Raw genomic sequence first — 21418 nt, 5'->3', positions numbered from 1 at the left:
TGGCACGCTTGATTCTGGTGAAGGAGTCGCTCTCATGACTCTGCTAGTGACGACACTCTCTGGCCAATCAGTGGCATGCTGTCCTCCATGTCACATTTTTGTATCGCCTCGGATCGCTCAGAACCTCGGGTGAGTGGGTACGAAAAAGTACCTGCAAACTTGTACCAGTTACTAATGGAAACGCCGTCAAACTGCGGCGAGTCGTCCCGTATTGAAACGCGGCTTTAGAACCTCGGGTGAATGAGTACTGTCACAGGCTGGCTCATGGCCCGTAACAAAGAATGAGGGGAGGCAAAGGTGTAGGCCAATAAATTAGTTTTATTGAAACTTAAGCAAAACAAAAGGAAAGATAAATATGAGATGTGAGTATGTCATTATGTTCAGTGTATGCAATGTATGAGTGCGTGGACATGTATGTGGAAACCTGAATGAATACTGCAACCCAAAACCAAACCAAACCAGAACCAAAGACAAACCAGGATTACCTGGAGGAGCAGAGAGGGGAGAATAGTTAGTGGAGCCCTGCTTATATTAGTGAGCCCAGGTGGCTCCAATTACTCAAGGCCCACCTCTGCCTGCGGGAAGCACCGCCCCTGCAGGTCAGAGGAGGGGCCGTGACAGTACGGAAAAAGGACCGGCAAAGTGTACCTGATTGTAATGGAAATGCCGTCAAATTGCTGCGGGTTGTTCCGTATGGAAAAGCGGCTTAATTCTCTTGTCTCTATGTACAATAGAATTCTCTACCTGCTGCTATCTAGTCTAGTGATATGGAAGAGTATTACATGATTATGCTCCCAGTCACTATTAGAGCACAGACACTCATGGCATATTAGGTGAAATTGGATAATTTGGACTCTCCTGAGTGTGAACCTCAAAACTGTTTAGTCTGCAACACTGCTTTTTGTAAATTAAAACTTGAGTCTATCCACTGTACTGTCAGACTTAGCAAGTGACACACATCTGAGCTCCAGATTTCAGTTCTTAAGCTTAAAGTGGGAATGCTCTCCAAGCATTCAGAGATGAACTTGTAAGTAGGGCTGCAACGATTCATTGATTAACTCGATGAATTTGATTCTAAAAAATTATCGACACAAAATTACTGTGTTGATGCTTCATTTAAACTCTGCAGCGCTCAGTTGTCTCCGTGTAAGCAGCGCTCCTCACTAGTATTAGCAGCATTATAGTGCTCTGTCGTCTTTTTGTAGGTTTATTGGTGGCTGGCAAACCAACATAGAACTGCATTACCGCCACCTACTGGACTGGAGTGTGAATCAGGCACGTGCACACACACACACATACACACACACACACACACAGATTCTAAAAAGCTCTCCATCGCTGCGATGGATTTCCTTTAACACAGAGTGGATCATCGCTAGAGTTGCCACCTGTGTCGTAAAATACAGAACCCCGTATGTTACGGGACTCCGTGGAATACGGCTCCGTAACATGCGGGGTTCCATACTTTACGGGACGGGTGGCAACTATCGCTGACATGCATTTCCACGCCTCCACTGCTCTTTGTGTGTCTGTGTGTGTTGTGCTCGCTGAGAATTTCAGCTGTTATTTTTGTCTTTACTTCAGCTGTAGCTACTAGAACTGGTTTGCTAGCGAGCGCGGGCCATTAGCACTAGCGATGGTTTGGTACCGGAAGGCCCCCCCCAGGATCGAGGGACTCCGTCAAAATATTTCTTTATACTTTAATCCCTTATTAGTGACTAAATATAGACCTGCAGTAGAAACGTATTTTCAAGAATGCTTGTGAATACAAAGCATTACAACATTACTCACACATGCGCCATGGCTCCCGCAGCCACTAGTTTTTCAAAAACACTCATAGCAGGCAGCGGTTTTAACTGCACAAGCGCAAAAAGGCGAAGCTGTTATAGAGACGGTGAGCTCAAGTAATGCAAAAGGAAATGTTTTTCCAGCGTCCAAAACAGCAGCTTTTTCTTTTAGTAACCACCATTAAAATCTTTACTGGGAAACAGCTGGAGGTCCTTCATCAACCACCTGATCAGCAAGTGTTAAGGTGAAGAAAAGAGAACTTTGTAGCTGCTCCATCCATCTGTTTGTTCACACAGCGAAAAACTGCAGTACGGAAGTTAAAATATGCAGATAAACTGTTAATAAAAAAGTATTTCTTATCCGATTACTCGATTATTCGATGGAATAATCGATAGAATACTTGATTGCTAAAATAATCGATTTATGCAGCCCTACTTGTACGTAAGTAAAATGTGTTTATATAGCACTTATCACAGATAAAAGTTTTTGTGATATTTAATGGATGAGATTGCTTATTTTATTCATAAAATGGTGCAGGGGATGTGATCTTTTTTCAAGATCTCATTTTCAAGCACCAAACTGAAAATCAGAATCAAATGTTCACTTGAAGAACACACTCAGAATCATTTCAGGCAATTTTGCTAACCAACTAATTTTGTGTTTGTTACTTCTTTTTTTTTTAAATCGTAAATGTATACCCTCTCATTTTGCCTGACATCTCAACTCACGGGTGACAATCTTAGATTGCTTCATTGTTGCTACCTTTAACACCTTTCTAGCTATAGTTAGCAACTTTTCATACACCATTGGTAATTTTTTTTTTAATCTATTGACAGTATAAACAATAATAAAGCAAAGTAGTGCTCCTGTATTTTCACATCCATTGTAATTATCATAAGTTTCTAACTCATCATAAAATGGGGTTTACATCTCTTCTTTTTCAACTTTAGAAATTCTGCTCAAATGAAGTGGTATGCATTGTGCATGAGAAGGATGTTTTTCTGGAGTGAACAAGTTAATAAATATTCTGCAGGGCCTCTGATCCCTGAGAAAAGTGAGGGCTTGGAATTTCTTGTTTTTGAACTCTGAGTTCCTAAAAGTTTGCACAAAAGCTCTGTTGCCTAGCTGCAAGTGAGGAGTTTCACTGTGACTGCCAAAGCTCGGCCTCTGACTGAACACGATCTTCAGCAGAATGAACTTGAATGCAGTCTGGGAGAGAATCCCCCCCCTTTATTCAATTTTTACCAGACAGCAGGGAGTCATTAAAATATTACTTTAATATTCTTTAATATGCCACAAAATATGATCTTATTTTACATTTTTTGGTAAGTTTCAAGGAAACTTTCAAACTTCTTTGTCTTGTAGCAGACAGCATGATTTCTACAATACAACCCTAATTCCAATGAAATTCGGTCGTTGTGTAAAACATAGATAAAAACAGAATACAATGATTTGCAAATCCTTTTAAACTTGTATTCAATTGTATACACTACAAAAACAAAAAAATTCAATGTTCAAACAGATAAACTTTATTGTTTTTTGTTCTTTTTTGCAATATTCACTCATTTTGAATTTGAGGCCTGCAACACATTCCAAAAGGACATTAGTGTGGAAATCTTTTGAATAGCTGCAATCTTCAATTCAAGCTTATTAATTAATAAAAGACCCAGACAAAGTTTTAATTCTCATGAAAGCTTGAGTCTTAGTCTTGTCCACCCTAATTGGGAAATTCAAAAACCTGTTTTATTTGTTATTATCTATCGTCCACCTGGTCCTTACTCAGAGTTTCTGTCTGATTTCTCAGACTTTTTATCTGATTTAGTTCTCAGTTCAGATAAAATAATTATAGTAGGTGATTTTAACATCCATGTAGATGCTGAAAATGACAGCCTCAACACTGCATTTAAGCTATTATTAGATTCAGTTGGCTTCTCTCAAAATTTAAAGGAGCCCACCCACCACTCTGGATCTTGTCCTGACATATGGCATAGAAACTGAAGAATTAACAGTATTCCCTGAAAGCCCGCTCTTGTCTGATGATTTCCTAGTAACATTTACATTTACTTTAATGGATTGCACAGCAGTGGGAAATACGTTTTATTACAGTAGAAGTCTTTCCACAAGTGCTGTAACTAAGCTGTAACTTACTTCCTTCAAATCCGCAATATGTTTATTAGATCCCATTCCTACTAGGCTGTGCAAAGAAGTCCTTCCAATTATTGATGTTGCAATCTTAAAAATGATCAATCAGTCTTTATTAGTTGGCTATGTACCACAGACCTTCAAGGTGGCTGTAATTAAACCGCTACTTAAAAAGCCATCACTTGACCCAGCTGTCTTAGCTAATTATAGGCCAATCTCAAACCTTCCTTTTCTCTCAAAAATCCTTGAAAGACTAGTTTTAAAAAATCTAACTGATCATCTGCAGAGGAATGGTTTATTTATTTAAGTGTTTCGTCAGGTTTCAGAATTCATCACAGTACAGAAACAACATTAGTGAAGGTTACAAATGATCTTCTTAGAGCCTCTGACAGTGGACTCATCTCTGTTCTTGCTCTGTTGGACCTCAGTGCAGCTTTTGATACTGTGTTGACCATAACATTTTATTACAGAGATTAGAGCTTGCTATAGGTATTAAAGGTACTGCACTGCAGTGGTTTGAATCATATTTATCTAATAGACTCCATTTTGTTCATGTAAATGGGGAGTCTTCTTCACACACTAAGGTTAATTATGGAGTTCCACAGGGTTCTGTGCTAGGACCAATTCTATTTACATTATACATGCTTCCCTTAGGCAGTATTATTAGAAAGCACTGCGTAAATTTTCATTGTTATGCAGATGATACTCAGCTTTACCTATCAATGAAGCCAGATGACACACATCAATGAGTTAAACTGCAGGAATGTCTTAAAGACATTAAGGCCTGGATGACCTCTATTTTCCTGCTTCTAAATTCAGATAAAACTGAAATTCTTGTACTCGACCCCACAAATCTTAGAAACATGGTGTCAAACCAGATACTTACTCTGGGTGGCATTACTTTGGCCTGCAGTAACACTGTGAGAAATCTTGGAGTCATTTTTGACCAGGATATGTCCTTCAATGCACATATTAAACAAATATGTAGGACCACTTTTTTGCATTTGCACAATATTTCTAAAATTAGAAACATCCTTTCTCAGAGTGATGCTGAAAAGCTAATTCATGCATTTATTACTTCTAGGCTGGACTATCGTAATTCATTATTATCAGGCTGTCATAAACGCTACCCGAAAAACCTTCAGCTGATTCAAAATGTTGCAACTAGAGTACTGACAGGGACTAGAAAGAGAGAGCAGATTTCTCCCATATTGGCTTCTCTTCATTGCAACAACATCGGCCAGGTGTCGGTAAGCTGGAGGAGGAGGCTGGGGGAGAGGGAGGTCTGTGCTCCACTGCTCAAGATGCCTCTCTAGATAAGAGGAAGAAAATGGATGCATGTTTGTATTGTTTTGATTTGTGTCATGAATTGTAGAACAAGCATCGTTCATAATGCGCAGCACAATGCACCACACTTTCCAGTTGCAATTTATTCATTTTTCGGATGTTACTTTCATCTTCAGTGATGTGTGTACTCCATTTGCAGTAACACATTTTCATATATTTGTATCAGTTGATTTTGGGGTGGCTGTGGCTCAGGAGGTAGAGCAGGTCACCTATCAATCGGCAGGTTGGCGGTTCGATTCCTGGCTGCTCCGGGCTGTGTGCCAAAGTATCCTTGGGCAAGATACTGAACCCCAAGTTGCTCTCTGACATGAGCGTTGGAGTATGAATGTATGTGAATGTTAGACAATAAAAGTATTAGATTCATATGGAAGTGCTTGTATGAATGGGTGAGTGCAAATGTGTTGTATAAGTACTTTGAGTGCTCAATTAGAGTAGAAAAGTGTTATATAAGAACTAGTGCATTTACTATTTTATGTTTTTATTCTTCATTGTTTGAAGATTCGTTGTTTGTCTAATGTGTAGTGTTCATAATATGTGGTGCTGCACAGTTAACAAGCATTTAAAGTGAGATTCATTATAGAAAAATGTGATTAATGGTTTTAAATGCATTTGCTTAGACAGTTTTTTGCCTGTCCATTAAACAGGCATAAAATTTAATTTGATATCTGAGTGTTTCTTAATTTTAGACTAGTTGGTTAGTCTAATTTTTTCCCTCTTGTTTAGTCAACTAAGAAATTAGTCACCAGGAACATCCATAGATTCTTGACTGTATCTTGAAGAGATTCAGTACCCATAGTCTAATTCTCATCATAAATTCACAAAGATTTGTGTTAAATACATTAAGATGATGAGTCCTTGGACAGAGTTCTGGCAGCTTGTGTGTTGTAATGTTCCAAATTCCAGCGTACAGCCTTTGGTACGTACTCTGTTTTGTGATACCGGTATTCCTTGGTTTCCTTGCCTTGCTCAGTGCTTCTTTTGTTAAATAACATGTCAAAATTTAAGCTACTCTTAGGAGAAGAAGATGGAACATGTCTGTCTGAATGACCTGGATGCACACACACAAACACAGAGAGCAAGAGTAGTGACTTGAAATGAATTGATTGATGTATGTATCAATTTTTGTGTCAGTCCATTTTATCAGTCCATGTCAATAATATTACTCGGACCGCACACTTTCATCTCCAAAACATTAATCGTCTCCGCCCCTCCCTCTTCCCACATACTACCGCCATCCTTTTCCATATTTATTCTTGCTGTTGGCTGCAAACAAATTGCCCTCTGGGATAATAAGGTATTTTGATTGATTAGTCTTTTTACCTGCTGTATCGATTATTGTAATTCACTTTTATTTGGCCTCCCTCTCAAATCCCTCCAAAAGCTTCAAATGGTTCAAAATTCAGCCGCTCACATTATCACTAAACCCCCCCTAATTTCACCATATCACCTCAGTCCTACAGCAGCTCCACTGGCTCCCAGTTCAATTCTGAATTCAATTAAAAATTCTTCTAAATACATTCAAAGCCATCCACAACTTGGTCCCTCCCTATCTATCTCATCGTCTTCTCATCACCTCCTCCTTCCACTTCCTTCTTTCATCTTCTTCCATCTGTCTTACTGTACCCTCTGCCCACCTCAGCACCATGGGGAACAGAGCTTTTTCTTGCTCTGCCCCCCGACTGTGGAACTCTCTCCCACCTGCCACCTGTAATATCGATTCTCTCCCTGTCTTCAAATCACAACTCAAAACTCATCCGTTTAAGATAGCTTATTCACTTTAGTCCCCAGGTCATTTGAATTCTATTTCTTTTGTGTGATTGGTGGGTTTTTGTTTTATTATTATTATTATTATTATTTTAGCTGTCATAGTTAAAACAGGAATAACTGGCACAGTTGACTTTTGGTTTGGTTTGGTTTTCTTTGGTTGGGGGGGGGGGGGGGGTAAACATGAGCACAGTTTTTTTAAGTACTTTATTTTCACTGAAATATTTGCTATTTACTTCTCTGATGATACCAGGGTCTTAGTTTGTAGATGTTTTAAATATGTGTCTTACTCATTAAATAACTCAGAGGAATTCTTTCAGACTGTTTCTCTCTCAGTTTAAATCAGAACGCTAGAGAAAAGTCTCCAATTTAATGATCCTAATTGTTAAATTGTATAAATCCTAAGAATGGTTATACCGTCATTCAGTTTTAACAAGGTAGCTACAGGGTCCAGTTACACAAAATTCAGCAGATGTTTAGTGTGAGAAAGGTGTGATATTAAAACCATGTTTTATAAAGAGCCAGAATCTTAAAAAAATCAATTTCTCTCACTGGATTTAGCCATGTAGCACTGTGAATCAGTGCTGTTAATCTCTTCTGTACCATGTTATCTCATTCTCTGCTGTTTCCTGTAATGCAGAACACACTTAATAGAAAGACTGTCATCATAGACTCCAGGGATCAGATGGAACATGCCTCTTCCTCTCTGGAATGGAGCTGTACACTCAGTGCTGAGTGGAAATGCTGTTTTTCTACCATCTCATTTCCTGTCTTTAACTCAGGTTACCAGCCTGTGTATGGCTTTCCGTGCAAGAGGAATGATTGCAAAGTACAATGATTTTAGTAGTCATGCTCTTTATAAGGAATACATTTTTCAGTTTTTAAGGGAAAGGTTACAGAAAAAAACATTTTGTTATCTTTCCACATATACATATATATATATATACGCAGACACACACACATACATACATGTATATATGCATATACAGTTGTGTTCAAAATAATAGCAGTCCAACATGAGTAACCAGATCAATCAATATTTTTGGTAGAAATCATATTACTACATGGCAAACAATTTACCAGTAGGTGTAGCAGAGTCATAGAAAACCAACAGACCCAACATTCCTGATATGCATACTCCTGAGTCTGTGTAATTGAATAATTAATTGAAAGGGGTGTGTTCAAAATAACAGCAGTGTAGAGTCCAATCAGCGAGGTCATTCATTCTGTGAAAAAATAGGTGTCAATCAGGTGGCCCTTATTTAAGGATAAAGCCAACGCATGTTATACATGCATTTCTCACTGAAAACCTGAGAAAAATGGGCCGTTCCAGACATTGTTCAGAAGAAAAGTGTTCTTTAAAATGTTGAATTAAAAAGGAGAAAACATATAAAGAAGTGCAGAAAACGATAGGCTGGTTGGCTAAAATGATCTCCAGTGCTCTAAAATGGAAAGCAAAGCCAGAGAGAAACGAACGAAAAGGGAAGATTACATTCAAATGGATTGAAGAATACCCAGGATGGCAAAGACTCAGTCAATGATCAGCTCCAGGGTGATCAGAGACAGTCTGATGTTACCTGTGAGTACTGAGACAATTGGAAGACACCTGTGTGAAGCTAATCTGTCAGCAAGAAGCCCCCATAAAGTCCCACTGTTAAAAAAAAGGCATGTTCTGAAGAGGTGGCAATTTGCCAAAGAACACATTGACTGACCTGTAGAGAAATGTCAGTCCACATTTTGTGGACTGATGAAATTAAGATTGTTCTTTTTGGGTCCAAGGGTCCCAGACAGTTTGTCAGATGACCCCTAAACACTGAATTAAAGCCACAGAACACAGTGAAGCATGTTAGTGCAAGCATCATGATATGGGGATGTTTCTCTTACTATGGTGTCGGGCCCATTTATCGCATACCAGGGATCAGGGATCAGTTTGCATATATCAAAATACTTGAAGAGGTCATGTTGCCTTATGCTGAAGAGGAAATGCCCTTGAAATGGGTGTTTCAACAAGACAAAGACCTCAACCACACCAGTAAGGAAGCAGCATCTTGGTTCCAGACCAACAAAATTAAAGTTATGGAGTGGTCAGCCCAATCCCCAGACCTTAATCCAATAGAAAACTTCTGGGGTGACATCAAAAATGCTGTTATTGAGGCAAAACCAAGAAATGCAGAGTAATTGTGGAAAGTTGTCACATCATCCTGGGCTGGAATACCTGTTCACAATGTGCCAGAAGTTGGTCGACTCCATGCAACACAGATGTGAAGCAGTTCTCAAAAACAGTGTTTATACAACCAAATATTAGTTTAGTGATTCACAGGAATGCTAATTCCTAAAGATTTTTCAGTTCATAAAGTGAATATTTGAGTTTATAAAGAAAAATGCAGACACTGCTATTGTTTTGAACAACCCAGCATTAATTTTTCTTCATTTCCTGTTAAGTAATTGGAAAAATTATACATTTTTCTTCATGTGTTGATTTATAATATAAAGTGCAGTGTTCCCAATGCCTGGAAATAAAAACAGTTTAAGGATTCAGAGCTTTACTCGTGCTTTTAAATGCACTGCTATTATTTTGAACACAACTGTACGTATAGGGGGTGGCTGTGGCTCAGGAGGTAGAGCAGGTCATGTCCTAATTGGAATGTTGGTGGTTTGATTCATGGCTGCTCCAGTCTGCATGCCAATTATCCTTGGATCCTTGGGCATGATATTGAACCCCAAGTTGCTCTCCGATGCAACCATATGTGTGTGAATATTAGATAGAAAGCATTTTGAAGTAGAAAAACAGGGCTTGTTTGAATGTGTTTGTGAATGGGTAAATGCAAACACGTTGTATAAAGCACTTTAAGTGCTCAGCTAGAGTTGAAAGAACTAGTATGGACTACTGTGTGTAGGTAGGTATACACACCTACCTACACACACACACACACACACACACACACATTATCCTGTGCCCAGACCCCCACAGAGGAGGCCAGCCACCTGGCCCAGTGCCAGCACCCACCACCATGGGCACCCCAGTCCCCACACCCCATCCACCCAAGCCCCCACCACCAACAACCAGGGCCCACACACAGACCCCACAAAATGGCACCCACAGTCCCCCAGTCAAAGAGCCATCAATCACCCGTTTCCCTGTGGCCCACCCCAAGCCACCTACCAGGCACACGGCAAGACAAGGCCACAGCTGATCACCTTCACTAAGTGATGGAATTGATCGGTGGGGACCAGAGAGATTCAAAATCGTCATTCAATTTTTTAGAGGTGGCAGACTTTCTCTCCAGACTAATGTGGTCTAAAAGTAAATTCCTATAGTGAGTAATACACAAATTTTTTGATTATTAGGATAGTTTTCTTAGCGATGCGTAAGGCAGTAAAAACTATGTGTGACATGTTTCCTTCTATATCTAATTCACTTACATCACCTAAAATGCACAGTTTGGGTGATGTTGGGATACCACAATTAAACCACGTGGATAAGTCTTCACAAATCTTCTGCCAGAACCTCTGAACAGGCATGCAAGACCATATAACGTGCATATAGTTCTCAACATGATTGCCTGAACAGTGGGTACATATGTTTGAGTGTCTGAGGCCCATTTGGAATATTAGTATGCATTAGTATGCATAGTATATTCTATGAAGGGTTTTGTATTGTATAAGTTGTAAGTTGGGACTTTTAGTCATTTTGAAGTGGTTTGTGTTCAGAAGTTTTCATCTGGGTTGATGGAGAGATCTCACTCCCATTTTGCAGTTTGGAGTGAAATTGAATCATTAATTTTTAACAATAATTTATATATTTTTATATCCCACTCAATGAATCCAAAATTGCAGTCCAGGGGAATCGATCCATACCTGACCTAAAAAACTTGAGCTGAAATCACTGAGCCAGTCTGTGGTCCGAACCATTCCATTCAGTTCTATGTTGCTTTCAATTCAATTCAATTCTATTTATATCGCCAAATCACAACAAACTGTCACCTCAAGGTGCTTTGTATTGTGGGTAAAGACCCTACAATAATACAGAGAAAACCCAACAGTCAAAACGACCCCCTATGAGCAGCACTTGGCGACAGTGGGAAGGAAAAACTCCCTTTAACAGGAAGAAACCTCCAGCAGAACCAGGCTCAGGGAGGGGGGGTCATCTGCCGCGACCGGTTGGGCTGAGGGGAGAGAAAGACATGCTGTGGAAGAGAGCCAGAGATTAATATCAATTAATGATTAAATGCAGAGTGGAGTATAAACTAAGTAAATAAGGTGAATGAGAAACAGTGCATTATGTGAACCCCCCAGCAGACTAGGCCTATAGCAGCATAACTAAGGGATGGTTCAGGGTCACCTGATCCAGCCCTAACTATAAGCTTTATCATAAAGGAAAGTTTTAAGCCTAATCTTAAAAACAGAGAGGGTGTCTGTCTCCCGAATCCAAGCTGGAAGCTGGTTCCACAGAAGAGGCGCCTGAAAGCTGAAGGCTCTGCCTCCCATTCTACTCTTAAGTATCCTAGGAACCACAAGTAAGCCAGCAGTCTGAGAGCGAAGTGCTCTGTTGGGGTGATATGGTACTATGAGGTCTTTGAGATAAGATGGTGCCTGATTATTAAAGACCTTGTAGGTGAGGAGAAGAATTTTAAATTCTATTCTAGATTTAACAGGGAGCCAATGAAGAGAAGCCAATATGGGAGAAATATGCTCTCTCTTTCTAGTCCCTGTCAGTACTCTAGCTGCTGCATTTTGGATCAGCTGAAGGCTTTTCAGGGAGCTTTTAGGACAGCCTGATAATAATGAATTACAATAATCCAGCCTAGAAGTAATAAATGCATGAATTAGCTTTTCAGCATCACTCTGAGAAAGGATGTTTCTAATTTTAGAAATATTGCGCAAATGCAAAAAAGCGGTCCTACATATTTGTTTAATATGTGCATTGAAGGACATATCCTGCTCAAAAATGACTCCAAGATTTCTCACAGTGTTACTGGAGGCCAAAGTAATGCCATCCAGAGTAAGTATCTGGTTAGACACCATGTTTCTAAGATTTGTGGGGCCGAGAACAAGAATTTCAGTTTTATCTGAATTTAGAAGCAGGAAATTAGAGGTCATCCAGGCCTTAATGACTTTAAGACATTCCTGCAGTTTAACTAATTGATGTGTGTCATCTGGCTTCATTGATAGGTAAAGCTGAGTATCATCTGCATAACAATGACAATTGATGCAGTGCTTTCTAATAATACTGCCTAAGGGAAGCATGTATAATGTAAATAAAATTGGTCCTAGCACAGAACCCTGTGGAACTCCATAATTAACCTTAGTGTGTGAAGAAGACTCCCCATTTACATGAACAAATTGGAGTCTATGAGATAAATATGATTCAAACCACTGCAGTGCAGTACCTTTAATACCTATAGCAAGCTCTAATCTCTGTAATAAAATGTTATGGTCAACAGTATCAAAAGCTGCACTGAGGTCCAACAGGACAAGAACAGAGATGAGTCCACTGTCAGAGGCTCTAAGAAGATCATTTGTAACCTTCACTAATGCTGTTTCTGTACTGTGATGAATTCTGAAACCTGACTGAAACTTTCTTTCTGTTTGTCTGTGTAGATTCTCAGTTATCAGTTATCATAGTAGTCTCTGGAGCTTGAAAAAGGCGACTGGACTTCTTTTTGTTTCTTGAAGACGTTTCACCTCTCATCCGAAAGGCTTCTTCAGTTCTCAATCAAATGGTGGAGAGACCCAGGTATTTAAACCCCTGTGGGCGTAGTCCCCTGGAGGTGGTTATGACCCTCTATTGATCATGTGCTTGAACACATGTGCCCAGGTGTGAAGGGGGCGTGGGTCATATTTAATCAGTGGTTTCAGTTGAAACCAACTTAGGACTCCGCTCCATTGTTTCCTGTGGCCTATTGAGGTCACTGGAACAAAGGTGTGAATGGGGGTTGAGACGTCTGGGAAGGGAGCTCAGGACAGCACTGTAAGCGGGGGAAAGTTGGTGACGTAATCCACCTCCTCTGTTCAATGATGGTCGTTCACAGTGGACATAGATGGCTTCTTTCACTCCTCTTTCAAACCATCTGTTTTCCCTGTCCAAAATGTGGACATTGGCATCCTCAAAAGAGTGCCCTTTTTCCTTCAGATGCAGATGTACTGCTGAATCTTGTCCTGTCGAAGTGGCTCTTCTATGTTGTGCCATTCGTTTGTGAAGAGGCTGTTTGGTTTCACCAATGTAGGGGTCCGAGCACTCTTCACTGCACTGAACAGCATACACTACATCGCTGATCTTGTGTTTGGCGGGTTTGTCCTTGGGATGAACCAGTTTTTGTCTTAGGGTGTGACTTGGTTTGAAGTATACTGAGATGTCATGCTTGGAGAAAATTCTTCTGAGTTTCTCTGACAAGCCTGACACATATGGGATGACAATGTTGTTCCTCTTGTCCTTCCCATTCTCTGTAGTTTGTGTTTGGCCTTCATTCCTGTGCATCTTAGCTGATTTGATGAAGGCCCAGTTGGGGTAACCGCATGTTTTGAGGGCTTTCTTAATGTGTGTGTGTTCCTTATGCTTCCCTTCTGCCTTAAAAGTGTTCCCTCTAAGGCAGAAGGGAAGCATAAGGAACACACACACATTAAGAAAGCCCGCAAAACATGCGGTTACCCCAACTGGGCCTTCATCAAATCAGCTAAGATGCACAGGAATGAAGGCCAAACACAAACTACAGAGAATGGGAAGGACAAGAGGAACAACATTGTCATCCCATATGTGTCAGGCTTGTCAGAGAAACTCAGAAGAATTTTCTCCAAGCATGACATCTCAGTATACTTCAAACCAAGTCACACCCTAAGACAAAAACTGGTTCATCCCAAGGACAAACCCGCCAAACACAAGATCAGCGATGTAGTGTATGCTGTTCAGTGCAGTGAAGAGTGCTCGGACCCCTACATTGGTGAAACCAAACAGCCTCTTCACAAACGAATGGCACAACATAGAAGAGCCACTTCGACAGGACAAGATTCAGCAGTACATCTGCATCTGAAGGAAAAAGGGCACTCTTTTGAGGATGCCAATGTCCACATTTTGGACAGGGAAAACAGATGGTTTGAAAGAGGAGTGAAAGAAGCCATCTATGTCCACTGTGAACGACCATCATTGAACAGAGGAGGTGGATTACGTCACCAACTTTCCCCCGCTTACAGTGCTGTCCTGAGCTCCCTTCCCAGACGTCTCAACCCCCATTCACACCTTTGTTCCAGTGACCTCAATAGGCCACAGGAAACAATGGAGCGGAGTCCTAAGTTGGTTTCAACTGAAACCACTGATTAAATATGACCCACGCCCCCTTCACACCTGGGCACATGTGTTCAAGCACATGATCAATAGAGGGTCATAACCACCTCCAGGGGACTACGCCCACAGGGGTTTAAATACCTGGGTCTCTCCACCATTTGGTTGAGAACTGAAGAAGCCTTTCGGATGAGAGGTGAAACGTCTTCAAGAAACAAAAAGAAGTCCAGTCGCCTTTTTCAAGCTCCAGAGACTTTCTTTCTGTTTACTGCATCTGCCACAGCTACTGGTAGAACTAATGTGATTTGTAGACAGCTTCTACAAAGTGAAGTCACTCACAATCCAAAAAGATCAAATTGGATGCTGGAACAAAAATGAGCAGAAAAAAAGAAAAAGAAATCCGCACACCAACATGGGGCTCCTGGATGAAAAAATTAATGCAAAGACCTTAATCTGTTAACTGGCTGTACCCAGTCTATTTTCTCACACACCCAAAATAAATAAATGGTATATCTAAAAAAAAGTTAGAGCAAATGTAAACACTACATGCACACATCGACTAAAAAACACAATCGTCCCAATAGTCAATCTCTGATACATAACTTTACATTCAGAAGCATTACATAGTCCCGCAGACAGGAGTAATGTTTCAGGCTACAGCTGCCCTTCTTTAGACTTGATTTGAAGACCGCTAACAGCAAAGAGCCAGTTTGGAGGGATTTCCCCCAGCATCTTCTATTTCTGTGTTTGCTCATTTTTTTAGGTAACTGCAAACTGTGGTCATAGTGAAATGAGACATCTAAAAACCTCAGGTAACATTGCTCTGGCTTCTCTCTTTCATTTGTTCATTTACTTCCTTTCTTGTTATGTTTGGTTACAGAAACATTACCGTATTTTTCGGACTATACGTCGCTCCGGTGTATAGGTCGCACCAGCCAAAAAATGCATAATAAAGAAGAAAAAAACATATATAGGTTGCACTGGACTATAAGTCGCACTTTTTTGGGGGGGGGGGGTTGATAGAATCCGAGACCCAGAGCAGAAATTCCATCTTGAACGGCAATTTAAAATAATAATGGATTAAAGAACAGGACGAACACGGTTACGCCTACGTTATGCTAACGTAACACATTCAGCTACATGACGCACAACGAACACGTGTTCGGTATGTTAACGTAACATTAAGTTATTCCGATAACCATAGCATAAAGAACATACTAACAAGTTAACCAAACCATCAATCCATTGAATTCTTCATCCTCGGTGTCACTTCTAAACAATTCCGTACACTCTGTAGACGAAGCGCCGCTTCCTCTTCTGTGTCGCGTTAGTCAGACTCGTCGTCAGCTGCAGTTCCAATTATTCCAGCCTTTCTGAATCCCAACAGGATGGTTTGGTTGTCACTGAAGCCCATGTTTTCTTGATCCATCCAATGACTTCCAGGAAAGTTGGGTGGCGCATTCTCCCAGTTGCCGTTAAGCTGTGCTCTCCATCCATCATCCACTGCGCCCACAGGTTACGCCAGACTGCCTTAAAGCTCCGGTTCACGGAGATGTCAAGTGGCTGGAGTATTTTGGTTCATGTGTTATAAATGTCACAAATACGTCGTTTCGGAGTATAGGTCGCACCCCCAGCCAAACTATGAAAAAAAGTGCGACTTATACTCTGGAAAATACGGTATATAACATAGAAGCTAGAGGGATGTTGTTCAGTCAAACACTTGTAGGGAAGCTTTTATTATTCCTACAATAACATAACGTGTTGTCATCAATTCAGGGTTTTTTTTTTTTTTTTCCACTTCAGCTTTCTCTTATCAACTCCACAGTCTAATAACTCACACTTTGAAGCAAAATAACACTAATCCAAAAAATTATGAGACCACACGTTATCATTTACTATTTCACTAGTAAATACCAACAGTTCAGTAAATTTATTTTCTTGGATGTATTTATTTGTTATATTTTGCAGAGTTCTGAAAGCTGTTTAAGTGGAGCCCGATCTTGTCTTACACATAAACAATGATTCCTAATCACTTACTCACAGTAAGGATTACAGATTATTAATTTAGCACTAATATTGGATCTGTACTTGGTATTGACAAATACCCACAGCCAAGGTATTGGATCTGAAATGGAAAACGATGGACCAGTGTATCCTTATTAATTTTTTTAATCAAATTTGATGTTTTAATTATCAGTTTTTTATTTCCCAGTGACCTATGAAATTAAAGTTCATTTAGGCAGTTTTTAAAAGGTTCCTAGATAAGTTGATGGAGGCATTTCACTAGGGCAAAGTTTTCAAATTCTACAGTTCAAATTCAACAATTAACTTTAATGGATAATTTCATTAACAAATTCACTAATGAACTAGTTATGAACATGCTGAAATAATTCATTTAGTTGAATGCATCCTTGTGAGTTTGTAGAACCAGAGTTACTGTATGACAGCTTTTTTTCTGGCAGTCAGTTTATTTTAATGATGACTATACCCTGCCAATAGATTAAAACCTCACAAGTGTGCCACAGAAGAACTCATAAAGCCACAGGTGTGTGTGTCCAGTGTGTATGAATGGCTTGCTCCTCATGTGGTCAGCAAGCCAAGCACTCTGTGACCAAATCTGACCCCTCTTTTTGGCTTTCATTCTCTCACTGGATTATTTCTGTCCAGCTCACATGATTCTGCTAGGGCTGTATATGGGCCAGAAACCTGGAGAGTAGTGATGTCAGTCCACACTGCCTGTACCCCTCCCTTTTTCCTGTTTGCCAACCTGCTATGGCTTGTTTTTACACATTGTGTTTCTGGTTCTCTTCCCAGCAGCTGAGAGGATGGAGAGGAAGAACTCTGGTAGTGTGGGAAGTTGGTAGGAACAGAAGAATAAGCAGCACTGGTATCCTCTCGGGCAACTCTTTGACACTTCTGTCTGCAGTGGAGCTCACTATGAGCATGCCATAAACCATTGCCATAGCTGCCTTTCCCACCATTTGCAACATTGTGTCTAGAGACAACAGCAGCTGGAGACAGCACCCTGCTTCATGAACCAACAGGATGCAGAGGAGGCCCTCGCACTCTCCGAGCGCCTCCTCATAGCTTCACACAAGGGACAAGCTGACAGTGTAGTTCAGCTTATCAACAAAGGTGCAAAAGTAGCAGTTACCAAGGTAAGTGATACAGTAAGACAGTTACTTGAACAAATGTACATGTTCTCCTTGAATCGCTGGCTGTCTGAGTGGTGTCCAAAAAACGTCGTGGGCTTCATAGATAATTGGCAAAGTTTCTGACGAAAACCTGGTCTTGTTAGGAGAGACGGCATCCATCCCACTTTGGATGGAGCAGCTCTCGTTTCTAGAAATATGGCCATATTTATTAACCCTCCTAAAACCTGACTACCCAGGGTTGAGACCAGGAAGCAGAGTTGCAGTCTTACACGCCTCTCTGCAGCTTCTCTCCTCCTGCCATCCCCCCAAAACCCCATCCCCATAGAGTCGGTGCCTGCTCCCAGACCACCAAAAAACAAAGCTAAAATCAGCAAAAAGCTATTTAAGCATAAAAATTCAAAAACAATAAATAATACAGCTTCATCAACTGCACCAAAAAATAAAACAATTAAATGTGGATTGTTAAACATTAGGTCTTTCTCTTCCAAGTCCCTATTAGTAAATGATTTAATAATTGATCAACGTATTGATTTATTCTGTCTTACAGAAACCTGGTTACAGCAGGATGAATATGTTAGTTTAAATGAATCAACACCCCTGAGTCACAGTAACTGTCAGAATGCTCGAAGCACAGGTCAAGGAGGAGGAGTAGCTGCAATCTTCAATTCCAGCTTATTAATTAATCACAGACCCAGACAAAGTTTTCATTTTGAAAAGTTTTCTTTTGAAAGCCTGACTCTTAGTCTTGTCCATCCTAATTGGGAAAATCAAAAACCTGTTTTATTTGTTATTATCTATCGTCCACCTGGTCCTTACTCAGAGTTTCTGTCTGATTTCTCAGACTTTTTATCTGATTTAGTGCTCAGTTCAGATAAAATAATTATAGTGGGTGATTTTAACATCCATGTAGATGCTGAGAATGACAGCCTCAACACTGCATTTAATCTATTGTTAGATTCAATTGGCTTCTCTCAAAATGTAAAGGAGCCCACCCACCACTTTAATCATACTCTGGATCTTGTCCTAACATATGGCATTGAAACTGAAGACTTAACAGTATTCCCTGAAAGCCCCCTCCTGTCTGATCATTTCTTAGTAACATTTACATTTACTTTAATGGATTACACAGCAGTGGGGAATAAGTTTTATTACAGTAGAAGTCTTTCTGAAAGTGCTGTAACTAAGTTTAAGGATCTAATTCCTTCATTGTTATGCTCTTCAGTGCCAACACAGTACAGAGCAGCTACCTAAACTATGCTCCCAGTGAGGTCGATTATCTCGTCAATAGTTTTACATCCTCACTGCGTATAACTTTGGATACTGTGGCTCCTCTGAAAAGGAAAGCTTCAAATCAGAACTGCCTGACTCCGTGGTATAATTCACAAACGCACAGCTTAAAGCAGATAACCCGAAAGCTGGAGAGGGAATGGCGTCTCACTAAATTAGAAGATGCTCATTTAGCCTGGAAAAAGAGTTTGTTGCTCTATAAAAAAGCCCTCCGTAAAGCTAGGACATCTTACTATTCATCATTAATTGAAGAAAATAAGAACAACCCCAGGTTTGTTTTCAGCACTGTAGCCAGGCTGACAAAGAGTCAGAGCTCTGTAGAGCTGAGTATTCCTTTCACTTTAACTAGTAGTGACTTCATGGATTTCTTTACAAATAAAATTTTAGACATTAGAGAAAAAATTATTCATAACCATCTCAAAGATTATTCTTCATGTTCGGCTGCTTTCAGCACTGCTGGTTTTTGTTTAGACTCTTTTGCTCCAGTTGATCTTTCAGAGTTAACTTCAATAGTTACTTCCTCCAAACCAGAAACATGTTTGTTAGATCCCATTCCTACTAGACTGTTCAAAGAAGTCTTTCCAATTATTGATGCTTCAATCTTAAAAATGATCAATCAGTCTTTATTAGTTGGCTATGTACCACAGACCTTCAAGGTGGCTATAATTAAACCTCTACTTAAAAAGCCATCACTTGACCCAGCTGTCTTAGCTAATTATAGGCCAATCTCCAACCTTCCTTTTCTCTCAAAGATTCTTGAAAGAGTAGTTGTAAAACAGCTAACTGATCATCTGCAGAGGAACGGTTTATTTGAAGAGTTTCAGTCAGGTTTCAGAATTCATCACAGTACAGAAACAGCATTAGTGAAGGTTACCAATGATCTTCTTACAGCCTCTGACAGTGGACTCATCTCTGTTCTTGTCCTGTTGGACCTCAGTGCAGCTTTTGATACTGTTGACCATAACATTTTATTACAGAGATTAGAGCTTGCTATAGGTATTAAAGGTACTGCACTGCAGTGGTTTGAATCATATTTATCTCATAGACTCCATTTTGTTCATGTAAATGGGGAGTCTTCTTCACACACTAAGGTTAATTATGGAGTTCCACAGGGTTCTGTGCTAGGACCAATTTTATTTACATTATACATGCTTCCCTTAGGCAGTATTATTAGAAAGCACTGCATCAATTGTCATTGTTATGCAGATGATACTCAGCTTTACCTATCAATGAAGCCAGATGACACACATCAATTAGTTAAACTGCAGGAATGTCTTAAAGATATTAAGGCCTGGATGACCTCTTATTTCCTGCTTCTAAATTCAGATAAAACTGAAATTCTTGTTCTCGGCCCCACAAATCTTAGAAACATGGTGTCTAACCAGATACTTACTCTGGATGGCATTACTTTGGCCTCCAGTAACACTGTGAGAAATCTTGGAGTCATTTTTGACCAGGATTTGTCCTTCAATGCACATACTAAAGAAATATGTAGGACCGCTTTTTTGCATTTGCACAATATTTCTAAAATTAGAAACATCCTTTCTCAGAGTGATGCTGAAAAGCTAATTCATGCATTTATTACTTCTAGGATGGACTCTTGTAATTCATTATTATCAGGCTGTCCTAAAAGCTCCCTGAAAAGCCTTCAGCTGATCCAAAATGCTGCAGCTAGAGTACTGACAGGGACTAGAAAGAGAGAGCAGATTTCTCCCATATTGGCTTCTCTTCATTGGCTCCCTGTTAAATCTAGAATAGAATTTAAAATTCTTCTCCTCACCTACAAGGTCTTGAATAATCAGGCACCATCTTATCTCAAAGACCTCATAGTACCATATCACCCCAATAGAACACTTCGCTCTCAGACTGCTGGCTTACTTGTGGTTCCTAGGATACTTAAGAGTAGAATGGGAGGCAGAGCCTTCAGCTTTCAGGCGCCTCTTCTGTGGAACCAGCTTCCAGCTTGGATTCGGGAGACAGACACCCTCTCTATTTTTAAGATTAGGCTTAAAACTTTCCTTTATGATAAAGCTTATAGTTAGGGCTGGATCAGGTGACCCTGAACCATCCCTTAGTTATGCTGCTATAGGCCTAGTCTGCTGGGGGGTTCACATAATGCACTGTTTCTTCTCATTCACCTTATTTACTTTGTTTATACTCCGCTTTGCATTTAATCATTAATTGATATTAATCTCTGGCTCTCTTCCACAGCATGTCTTTTCTCTCTCCTCACCCCAACCAGTCACGGCAGATGACTGCCCCTCCCTGAGCCTGGTTCTGCTGGAGGTTTCTTCCTGTTAAAAGGGAGTTTTTCCTTTCCACTGTCGCCAAGTGCTGCTCATAGGGGGTCGTTTTGACTGTTGGGTTTTCTCTGTATTATTGTAGGGTCTTTACCCACAATACAAAGCGCCTTGAGGCGACAGTTTGTTGTGATTTGGTGCTATATAAATAAAATTGAATTGAATTGAATTGAATTAATTTTACTATTTTGCTATTTTACTCTGACCACTCAAAGTGCTTACTACAAGCCTTTAAGCACTTTCTGTCACACACACATATTCATACTCTAATGGATACATTAGGGGCAATTTGACACTTAGCATCTTATCCAAGGACACTTTGACATGCAGATGTGAAGAGCCAGGGATCAAGCCATCAT

General features: G+C 40.1%; 1 protein-coding gene across 5 annotated transcripts in view; it reads left to right on the top strand.

The window, feature by feature from the left end:
• ankrd6b (ankyrin repeat domain 6b) overlaps window positions 1-21418 on the top strand; it is a 99960-nt gene that overhangs the window by 19696 nt on the left and 58846 nt on the right. For 2 of the 5 annotated variants that reach the window (XM_030722299.1, XM_030722300.1), the window contains one exon: window positions 17132-17475. In XM_030722299.1, coding sequence (XP_030578159.1) covers window positions 17350-17475 — 126 coding nt within the window. In that variant the 5' untranslated portion in view covers window positions 17132-17349. Of the gene's footprint in view, window positions 1-15080; window positions 15130-17131; window positions 17476-21418 lie in introns of all 5 variants that reach the window. The other 3 variants (XM_030722302.1, XM_030722301.1, XM_030722298.1) reach the window with 3 other exon arrangements.

The sequence above is a fragment of the Archocentrus centrarchus genome, chromosome 24 (genome assembly GCF_007364275.1).
Source record: "Archocentrus centrarchus isolate MPI-CPG fArcCen1 chromosome 24, fArcCen1, whole genome shotgun sequence".
In the NCBI taxonomy this organism is placed as follows: Eukaryota; Metazoa; Chordata; class Actinopteri; order Cichliformes; family Cichlidae; genus Archocentrus; species Archocentrus centrarchus.
Note: the sequence above shows the minus strand (reverse complement) of the source record. Positions and strands in the feature narration are given on the sequence as shown.